Source organism: Hypomesus transpacificus, chromosome 6 (assembly GCF_021917145.1).
Source record: "Hypomesus transpacificus isolate Combined female chromosome 6, fHypTra1, whole genome shotgun sequence".
NCBI lineage: Eukaryota > Metazoa > Chordata > Actinopteri > Osmeriformes > Osmeridae > Hypomesus > Hypomesus transpacificus.
This window is the reverse complement of record NC_061065.1, coordinates 2,422,668-2,433,766: the sequence shown is the minus strand read 5'-3', so window position 1 is coordinate 2,433,766 and position 11,099 is coordinate 2,422,668. Positions and strand designations below refer to the sequence as shown.

General features: G+C 49.4%; 1 protein-coding gene across 1 annotated transcript in view; it reads right to left on the bottom strand.

Moving 5' to 3' along the window:
• Positions 1 to 1,384: 1,384 nt before the first annotated feature.
• LOC124468642 (protein enabled homolog) overlaps positions 1,385 to 11,099 on the bottom strand; it is a 40,148-nt gene continuing 30,433 nt past the window's right edge. Inside the window, 12 exon segments of the mRNA XM_047021486.1 lie at positions 1,385 to 4,042; positions 4,369 to 4,426; positions 5,232 to 5,316; positions 7,534 to 7,600; positions 7,877 to 7,928; positions 8,205 to 8,253; positions 8,507 to 8,574; positions 8,576 to 8,653; positions 9,317 to 9,373; positions 9,376 to 9,535; positions 9,537 to 9,608; positions 9,610 to 9,634. Coding sequence (XP_046877442.1) covers positions 4,005 to 4,042; positions 4,369 to 4,426; positions 5,232 to 5,316; positions 7,534 to 7,600; positions 7,877 to 7,928; positions 8,205 to 8,253; positions 8,507 to 8,574; positions 8,576 to 8,653; positions 9,317 to 9,373; positions 9,376 to 9,535; positions 9,537 to 9,608; positions 9,610 to 9,634 — 809 coding nt within the window. The 3' untranslated portion in view covers positions 1,385 to 4,004.

Below are 11,099 nucleotides of genomic sequence, written 5' to 3'. Positions count from 1 at the left end.
GTTCTGCTACCAGTGGAACCTCAGATGAACTGCAGAAATGGGTGTTACCTTCTACAGGAAGTCTGTGCATGACATTGTTTCCCTGAAACACACACACCACACACACACACACCACACACCCACCATATCAGCCATAGGGGATCACAGGCCCCCTCACTTTTTTTTTTCACTGGACAGTCTGAGGATGTGATCATGAGTGGATGGAATCAGGCTCAGCCACCAGAGGGTTAAATATAGTCTGGGCTCCAGTCTTGACACATCTCACAGCTTCAGTTTCAGATAGCCCCGCCCCCTGCTTCCTGCTTGCCTCAGCTGAACTGTGCAGCAGCTGCAGAACAGCACCGACCACGAGCTGCAGGCTGGAGGGGAGACACCTGGTGGAGGGAGGGGACAGAGCTGAAGGCCTGCAGGTCAGGCTGGAGGGAGACACCTGGTGGAGGGAGGGGACAGAGCTGAAGGCCTGCAGGTCAGGCTGGAGGGAGACACCTGGTGGAGGGAGGGGACAGAGCTGAAGGCCTGCAGGTCAGGCTGGAGGGAGACACCGGGTGGAGGGAGGGGACAGAGCTGAAGGCCTGCAGGTCAGGCTGGAGGGAGACACCGGGTGGAGGGAGGGGACAGAGCTGAAGGCCTGCAGGTCAGGCTGGAGGGAGACACCTGGTGGAGGGAGGGGACAGAGCTGAAGGCCTGCAGGTCAGGCTGGAGGGAGACACCGGGTGGAGGGAGGGGACAGAGCTGAAGGCCTGCAGGTCAGGCTGGAGGGAGACACCTGGTGGAGGGAGGGGACAGAGCTGAAGGCCTGCAGGTCAGGCTGGAGGGAGACACCGGGTGGAGGGAGGGGACAGAGCTGAAGGCCTGCAGGTCAGGCTGGAGGGAGACACCTGGTGGAGGGAGGGGACAGAGCTGAAGGCCTGCAGGTCAGGCTGGAGGGAGACACCTGGTGGAGGGAGGGGACAGAGATGGAGATGGTCCATTGCTAAGAAAAGGGCTTGGCCCGGATTTCCTGGACATGAGATTTAAATAGTATGTAACCGAGGCTCTGACAGCAAGCTCTGACAGACTGAGATTATAAGCAACCTTGCTTGACTCTCTGTACTTTATGTGTGACTAGTAGTTTATGTAGATTGATGTTACTCAAGTATTTGGTCTATTGTTGTGTTCATTTATAAATATGTTGAAATGAGTGACGCAACATAACCCCAGCTGTCTGCATGATATCAGCGTGTCTCGACGCCAAGTGAACCTCAGGATTTCTGTCTGCTCCACTGATATGGAGACAAAAATACTTGAATAAATAATAAAGACTAAACAAGACTAAACTAAGACATTCAATGTGTTGCTGTTAACAAGATCATGCTGAAGGATCCACTAAATATCACTCCAAATGTAATCATGTATTGCAATTTTTATTTCATTTGCTCAAACAAAACAATGTTAGTATGTAAGAAAAGTCTAATTAATCTGAGAACGGTATGGTAAAATGTGAATGCCAAAAGAATAAAAGTCAGGAAAGAGAAATGTCATTGATTTAAGTTCCAGATTTTCTTTCAGTGTTAGCTAGTCCACCATCTCAGATGGTGTTAAAAGTTTGGGAACTGAGTTACTTTGAGCCATTGTGTTTTGTTAAGCTTTCTAATACCAGATAATAACACCGTAACTGTGTAACATAGTAATGGCCTCAGGAGAAAACAAAAGGCTGGGTTTATTTGTACAGATAAATTCCAAAGTAAAAACAAAACAAAAAAACACTCCCTTTATAACAACTTTGAACAGGATGCAAAACACAAGATCATCTATATTATGACAGCCCCTATAGAATTAATACTAGCATGTAGATCTTCCCTAGTCTTTGACATATTAAATGCAACTTCAGAACAAGGCACAAACCATGAAGATTCACAAACAGTTATTCATGTAGATATGAACTATATTTGTGATCAGAACAGTTATTCATGTAGATATGAACTATATCCGTGATCAGAACCTTTCACTTCCCAATCCGAAGGACTTTAAATTGATAGAGATGTACCTGTCTCTTGACAATGATATGCAACAAAAGGCGACTCAGTTCGAGTGTGCTGTGTTTAGCAGGAGTAGACTGGCATCTGAAACCTTTGGTGAATTAGCCACATTATTGGCAATGGAGGCTGCAGTCTGAACGCAGCAGGATTTGTGGTTGTTGTGGATTTCTATGGGTTTTTAAAGTGCAATCGATGCTGTAAACACACATCTGTACGGACCAGTTTTACATGCTCTGCTACTCCTTAGAAGATGATGAGAAAGGAAATAAGATTAAACCCAGCAGGATTCAGCTCTCCTGTGCAGATTTGATTATGAGCCCTGATCAACATCAGTCTCTCTAGAGACAGTCAAGTCAAAAGGAAAGAAGCTAGAATTAAGGGACGGCGAAACGTTTGGAAACGCTAACTTGGCTCACTGAAAAGATACATGCTTTCTTCAGCATGTGATGAACAAAACCAACAGGGAAACTGTCATTTTCTTTTTTTTTAACTGAGTGGCAGGAGGCAAACCATTAAAAAAGCAACACACAGATGCGTTCATCAGTAAGCACACTGAGACAAGCTAAATGGCACAAGCACATCCTCCCCCCCAACACACAGCTCCTCCATAATAAGCATTTCAAAAGAAAAATCTAACATGAAGAAATGCAGCTGCTAACATAAAGCTTCACTGAAAATGAAACAAGCAGAGTCGCCTTCAGCAGCTGTGATAGGGAGGGCAGCTGGGCCCATCTCCAGACCTTCAGCAGCTGTGATAGGGAGGGCAGCTGGGCCCATCTCCAGACCTTGATGTCCAAGGCAGGATCAGTGAGTGGGTGGGGGTGTCAATAAAGATAGATGCTACACTTATTGCTTATAAACTCATGATGAAGTAATTACATTTTTCGTGGCGACCTCAGTGACCTTCACTGTGTATAAAAACGTAACATGCACCAAATGTGACAAAAATGAAATGGAAGGAAAAGAACCCCTCAAATAACTGTCTGGATCCTTCTACAGAACATGCTCATGGCCAGTTTAGCATTTTAAACCATCACTTTCACCGTCAGAATAGGTTTGGTAAGGAGCTACAATGATTGATTTTAGAGAGGACACTCCCCTGTGACATCATCAGCCTGTGACATCATCAGGATGACACACACAACACATAGGAAACGCAGTACAGTAGCTCTTCAGGAGGATTTGAAAAAGATAGGAAATTATTATTTCTGGATATTACAGACTAGAAGACAATGACTGACCATCCGGTAGAGATTTGATTAAGCTACTTGATATGGCCGAGGATTTACATTGAAACAGACATGATTGATAGATTTCTTTTGTAAATATCTTTTTTTCTCTCTTTTTTTGTTTATATTCAGATTAAAATAGTATTTGAGGAAGACAAGCTTTACAAAGTCCTGCAGTGGTAGACTCTACCCAGTCCTTCATTCTCTCACACATAGAGGCTCCAACATGGAAACATGGTCGGTACCCTCTGCCTCCCGATCTCTCACCACTCCCTGAACATGAAATCACACTTGTGTGCCACGATAAACTCCCATTAAGCATGAAAACTTCCTGCTAGATTTCACACACGTCCTTCAATGGTTAATACAGTTTTACAGTTCAATACATTTTAATATTTAGTTTAATTGCGGATTTGTAGTGTAATAGACAAAGAAAGGAATCTTTGCATAAAGACAGTCGCTTCAGGTTAAGACTGTGTCCTGCCGTCCAGGAAAGACAACAACGTGAAGAGGCTTCACAAGATGGACGTCAGCGGACGCCCACGCTACACGCTACACGCAACACGCTACACGCCCCGCTGGGCTGTGGGCCTGTACTGCTCCGCCCACAGACAAGTCCTCTGTGTTACTTCGGTTGCTGTCGTTAATGTCACCTGTGGATGTGTTTTCCTGTGTGGGTGTATAGTGTCTGCAGGAGTGAACAGGGTCTGGATGTTCTGGGACGTTCTGGGACGTTCCGGGACGTGAGGTCAGTCCTTTATGCTGAGCTGGACCTCCCCAGCTCCTCCCTGATCGCTGAGGAGACAGAAGAGGAAGATCAGAGGTCAGAGAAATAAAACTAGCAACACTGGCTAGCAACACTGGCTAGCAACACTGGCTAGCAACACTGGCTAGCAACACTGTCAAATAATACTGGCTAGTAACACTGGTTAATAACTCTTCCCAACACTGACATACAGCATGTCCTGTCTGCCTGCTAGTGCTAGTGGCTAGTGGCTAGTGCTAGTGGCTAGTGCTAGTGGCTAGTGCTAGTGGCTAGTGCCTTCACTCCAGATGCTAAACCAACACTGTTACACAGTAGTACTGACAGACAGCATGCCACAACAATCATTAAGAACTACCATCGATGAGCTCCTCTTTCAGCTTGGACAACTCCTTCCTCATCTCGTCCAAGATGTCCTGAAAACAAACAAAAAACGCATAAAAACGTTGCCACAGATGCACGAGTGTCCTTGTGGCGTGCGCACAGTGAGAGGGTGGGAGAGCTGAGGGACGGGGGTGATAGAGAGGGAAGGGGGTGAGGGAGTGGGTGAGGGAGGGAGGGGGAAGGGGGTGAGGGAGTGGGAAGGGGGTGAGGGTGAGGGAGAGGGTGAGTGAGAAAGTGAGGGAGGGGGTCAGGGAGAGAGTGAGGGAGAGGGCCCTGGGGCTTCCTGTCTGCTGTAGCTGATAGGGGGATCTGGGCTTATCTACCATGCGCACACACCAAGAGGAGGGAGGGACGCACAGCAGCAAGTGCCATTGGGCACATTCTCACCCCCCATGTTTACCCTCACCCCTACCTCACCCACACCCTCACCCCCCATGTTTACCCTCACCCCTACCTCACCTACACCCTCACCCCCCATGTTTACCCTCACCCCTACCTCACCCACACCCTCACCCCCCATGTTTACCCTCACCCCTACCTCACCTACACCCTCACCCCCCATGTTTACCCTCACCCCTACCTCACCTACACCCTCACCCCCCATGTTTACCCTCACCCCTACCTCACCCACACCCTCACCCCCCATGTTTACCCTCACCCCTACCTCACCCACACCCTCACCCCCCATGTTTACCCTCACCCCTACCTCACCCACACCCTCACCCCCCATGTTTACCCTCACCCCTACCTCACCTACACCCTCAAGCTTACCCTTACCTCCAGGTCCTCCCACACCCACAACTCCACCCTCATCTTCAATCAAAGAATGATTATTACCTGTTTCAATCTGTCATAGTCAAGGCCTTCTGTTGGCACGCCGTTGGCACTGAAAGATCCAGTGGGTGTGGGAGTTGACTTAGGTCTGGAGGGAGGGGGAGGGGGGGATGAGAGGAAAAAGGAGAGAAAAAGAGAGAAAAGTTCAACTACAATAACCAATGGTGTTCAGCTCCTCCACACTGCAGACTGCTACACCCCTGTCAAGCAGACAAACACTTCATCATGAACAAGTTGACAGAAAGTAAACTGAACTCCCAAAGAAATACTTCTGATGACCAAGAAGCAGCCATTTGAATACCCGTACGTCGCTTTGCTTAGGGCGAGCCGCCCACTGGGACAACAACTTCATGAACAGGTCAGGTTTCAGAGGGAGAGTTAATTTGAATTAATAGCTCCAGAAAACCTGGAGAACTCAAGTTAACTGCTTTAAATAACACACTCAATGGTAAACATTCCATGATGGACTGCGTTCATCCCAGTTAAGGACTCTCAGTTTGAGAGGAAACTGACCATCAGCACCAGCCAACAAGGTTTTCAAAGAGAAAGAAAGAAAGAGAGAGAATGTATGTGTGTTCAAGGAGCAGGCCTATGTGGTTTGGGGAATTCCTTTGACAAGGACAGCCATGTGCTACCAGAAGCATGAGTGAGTCTGGTGAATCCCTTGTTGGCAAGAACAGAGATTAGAGAGAATGTTTCTGATGCAACACACACACACCACCCCTGAAAACACACACGCACAACCCCTAAAAACACACACACACACCCCCAAAAAACACACACAACCCCTAAAAACACACTCTCCACTCCTAAAGCAGAGCATGTTTAGCACAGCAAAGGAGTAGAGGAGGGGAGGGGAGGGAAGGGGGGGTGAGGGGAGAGGAGGGGGGGTGAGGGGAGATGGGAGAGGAGAGAGGGGAGGGGAGGGAAGGGGAGAGGAGGGGGGGTGAGGGGGGAGGAGAGGAGAGGAGAGGAAGGAGAGGAAGGAGAGGAGAGGGGAGGGGAGGGAAGGGGAGAGGAGAGGGGGGGTGAGGGGGGAGGAGAGGAGAAGAGAGGAAGGAGAGGAAGGAGAGGAGAGGGGAGGGGGAGGGAAGGGGAGAGGAGGGGGGGGTGAGGGGAGAGGAGAGGAGAGGGGAGAGGAGGGGAGAGGAGAGGGGAGAGGAGTCTGCAGGCCTGGGGTACCTGTTGGAGGGACCTGAGCTCTGAGGATTTCTCCACGGTGCGTCTCGTCTGTGAGGGGAGACACTCGCTTTACACCACGTCCTGAAAAGACCCACTGGCTCCGCCCACAGAACCCTGCTAGCTCCGCCCTGGGACTTAGCTGGCTCCTCCCACAGACCCCAACTAGCAGTTGCCGACCAGCAGAACCAGACCAGCAGTACCAGACCAGCAGTACCAGACCAGCAGAACCAGACCAGGGAAACTAGACCAGCAGTACCAGACCAGCAGTACCAGACCAGCAGAACCAGACCAGCAGAACCAGACCAGCAGTACCAGACCAGCAGAACCAGACCAGGGAAACTAGACCAACAGTACCAGACCAGCAGAACCAGACCAGCAGTACCAGACCAGGAAAACTAGACCAGCAGAACCAGACCAGCAGTACCAGACCAGCAAAACAGACCAGACCAGCAGAACCAGACCAGGAAAACTAGACCAGCAGTACCAGACCAGCAGAACCAGACCGGACCAATATACCAGACCAGCAGTACCAGACCAGCAGTACCAGACCAGCAAAACAGACCAGACCAGCAGAACCAGACCAGCAGTACCAGACCAGCAAAACAGACCAGACCAGCAGAACCAGACCAGGAAAAACTAGACCAGCAGTACCAGACCAGCAGAACCAGACCGGACCAATATATCAGACCAGCAGTACCAGACCAGCAGTACCAGACCAGCAAAACAGACCAGACCAGCAGAACCAGACCAGCAGTACCAGACCAGCAAAACCAGACCAGACCAGCAGAACCAGACCAGCAGAACCAGACCAGCAGAACCAGACCAGCAGAGCCATGCCATGCCATGCCGTCACGGCCCCTCCTCCTCATCTCTCAGGTAGAGACGACATCAGACGGCATCAGAGCCAGACTGAGATGTAAGCTCAGAGCAGCGCCTGAGAGACTAACCCCTGACCCATCTAAGGGTCTGGCTGAGACCCTTATCAGAGAGACCCTGAGACCCTGTTCAGCATGTGTTAGCTCCACTGGAACAGCTATGCTAACATATGTTAGCTTCAAAGGAGCAGCTAGGTTAGCTACACAGGAACAGTTACGTTAGCGATGTTGTCTGGTTGTTAGCTTACCTTCCAATGACGGGGGATTTGCTACCGTTCATGGTGTTAGTCCTCTCCCAGGGCTTCCTGGGCATGTCTGGACGCACACACACACACACAAACACACACACACAATGGCATTAGGCATTCTCAAAGCTGTAATTCAGGAATAAATCTAGATTATAGCTGCAGCGCTCCCAAACAATAGCCAGAGCACTACAGGGGCTGCATGAATCGGTACGCCCTCTCTTCAGGGTTCAGCATTTTATAGGATACTGGGCAGGAGATTTGAAACATCTGTGCTCATTGGTCGCACACACATTCTCAACTTTTGAGTCTGTCCTTGTGCATGTCCAGGTATCTCCACGCTTACCTGGCGTGCTACAGGCTGACACTTTAGGAGTTGTAGGCCCCTCCAGCTCCTCCTATTGGATAGATGCAAAAGGAGAAAGGACAGGTCAAAGGTCATCCAGATTCAGATGTTTCGTAGCCGTGGATAGGCCCTCTCCTCTATCACCATGTCCTCCTACCTGTCCTCCCCCTCCCATCAACCTCCCCTTCACCTCCTGCCTCTACTCTCCTCCACCTCTCCCTCTCCTGACAGGTGTCGTACCCTCCTCCTCTTCCTCCTCCTCTCCTTCCCCTCCTCTGCCTCCACCTCCTCCACTTCCTCATTCTCCAAGCAGGTTTGTCATACTCACCGCTCTCAAGTCCGGCTCGGGAGACGAGCCCTTCTCAGCGATTCTTCTTCTGCAACACAACAACAAACAGACGAACAGAGACATCAACAGCACAGCTTAAAGAGTCCAACCCTGAATAGAGAAGAGGAATAAGGGCTTTTCCAAATCATGCAACTGTTGCTCCTTCATGTTATTTGATCAAAAATCCTTTTTCATTTCCTTTGGGATCAATAAAGTGATAAATCAGCCAAATAGATGGGTAGATAGATTGTTAGATGTGTAGACAGACAGATGGATACAGATGCTGAGGGGTGTCGTGTCACCTCCTGGCCAGCAGGGCGCTCATCTCCTCCATCAGACCCCCTCCCCCTGGCAGGGGCCCGTTCCCCCCCCGCAGGCTTGGCCGCTGCCACTGCAGCCACACCCCCTGCTACGGCCGCAGCCAGGGCAGCTGGGTCCGGGTCCTCACTCTGCAGACACAGGAATGAACACAGGAAGGTCAGACACAGGACTGGCTACACTCCAGCTAGGATAGACCAGCTAGCATACACCAGCTAGGATAGACCAGCTAGCATACACCAGCTAAGATAGACCAGCTAGCATACACCAGCTAGGATAGACCAGCTAGCATACACCAGCTAAGATAGACCAGCTAGGATAGACCACCTAGGATAGACCAGCTAGGATACCCCAGCTAGGATAGACCAGCTAGGATAGACCACCTAGGATAGACCTGCTGGGATAGACCAGCTGGGATAGACCAGCTAGGATAGACCTGCTGGGATAGACCAGCTGGGATAGACCAGCTAGGATAGACCTGCTGGGATAGACCAGCTAGGATAGACCAGCTAGGATAGACCAGCTAGGATACACCAGCTAGGATAGACCAGCTAGCATACACCAGCTAGGATACACCAGCTAGGATAGACCTGCTGGGATAGACCAGCTGGGATAGACCAGCTAGGATAGACCAGCTAGGATACACCAGCTAAGATAGACCAGCTAGGATACACCAGCTGGGATAGACCAGCTAGGATAGACCAGCTAGAATAGACCAGCTAGGATAGACCTGCTGGGATAGACCAGCTAGGATAGACCAGATTGTGTGCTCATGCAGTGTGTGTGTGTCTCACTCGTGGCACTTTCCGCAGCTTGGCTCCAGCAAGGGCGGCGGCCAGCCCAGAGAGCGGGGGCGGTCCTCCGAGGGGGAGAACAGCCCAGGGGGGAGGGGGGGGGGGCGGGGGGCGGGACTGGAGGAGGAGCCTGCCCAGAGGGGGGGGGGGAGGGGGGGGCCAGGCGGGGGCGGGGGGCCGCTGGGGGTGAGAGTGGGGGGCAGGGGAGGAGGTGGGGGGAGGGCCCGGGGGGGCAGGGGGGCCCGCCGTGGGGGTCACAGTGGAACCAGGAGGGAGGGGGGGAGGGGGGGGGAGGTGTGGGTAGTCCAGGAGTCAGCACTGCATCTGTTGGGGGAGGGAGAAAGAGGGAGAGGGAGGAGAGGGGAAAGATTCAACAATCAGTATCACATTTCAAGATCCTCTCAAAGCAATCTATTGACTATTCTTACCCTTAAAGGGGCGATTGACTGGGTTTTTGGGGTATTTCACACTGTTCCTTAAGGTCTCTGAATAGGGTATGAAACATTGGTTGGGTTGAAAATGGCCCGGGTGCTGTTCTATGCCCTCTGACAGATCCTCTGAAATGTTCCCGGGAAAAAACACTAGCTTTTCTCCTTTTATGGTATGCTCATTAATATTTAGATAAGCTGTGCGCTGATTGGTTGGTTTTCGACGAGTGAAGCTGGGGAGCAAAAACGAAACACGGCCAACAGCAGCACTCATATGAAACACCGAAGTTGGAGACTTGAAATAAAAACGCAAAAAAATACATTTATTGTGTCTACACAACACTGTTTTTCAACAGATTGACTACATATCATTTGAAATTATAACATTACTTGTTTTCCACTTCTGTTGTTGAAGCAAAACTGGATTAATTTAGGTGGGTAGAACGTTAGGCTAACAGCTTAGCAAACCAAAACCATATCGTGATTGAACTCGACTTCAGTTAGCTAGCTCTAGATATCTTGCTGAAAAAATAACCTGACAAAAAATCTGGACAAACATGCATCGTGAATTGTAGATTTTACATAACATGGATTATTTATTTGAATGAAACACAGTCAGGAACATGAAAACAACGTTAGCCCCATTGCCAATAAACTAGGCTAAATTATCATCACACATTCTACCTATGCTCTTGTGTTAGCAAGCTAATCTAGTTCAGTCTACATGCCTACAGTCTAGGGTGTTAATAGTAACAGTTACTAGCAATGCTAACGTATCCTGTATCTAGACCTGCCTTTCTCCAGTTCTTTCAAATAGATTATCTAGACAATAAGCCAGACTGCTGTTCGTTTTCTGGCTATTTTCTTCGGAAGGTTCCCTTCTAACGCCAAGTACGGCTAGTGTAGCTAGAGTCATTTGATGTGTGTAGAAACGTATTTAGCATTCTACCTGGTATGCTATATACAGGACACGTTAGCATTGCTACTAACTGTTAGCACAACATCATACTGTCCTTACAGCTTGCGGTTGCAAATGAACATACGGTCGGAAACAGCACCTCTTTCCAGGTTCAGCTTCCTAGCAAATCCGTCAAACTGGTGAAAAAGCTAGCGTTTTTACAGCCACATTTTTTCTCTTTTTGAAGATTTGTATAGGAAAGAGAGGTGTCAAATGGACTTTGATATTCACTGTATGTTCATTTTTACCCCACCGAACTGTCGTTATTCAACTATGACAAGGTTAAAATCGGGTTTTGCAATCAATCGCCCCTTTGAAGAAGAAATTATACATTAACAAGACTCAAGGCTTCTAACAACACAACACAATCCACTACAAACACAGCATCCAAGCTGGA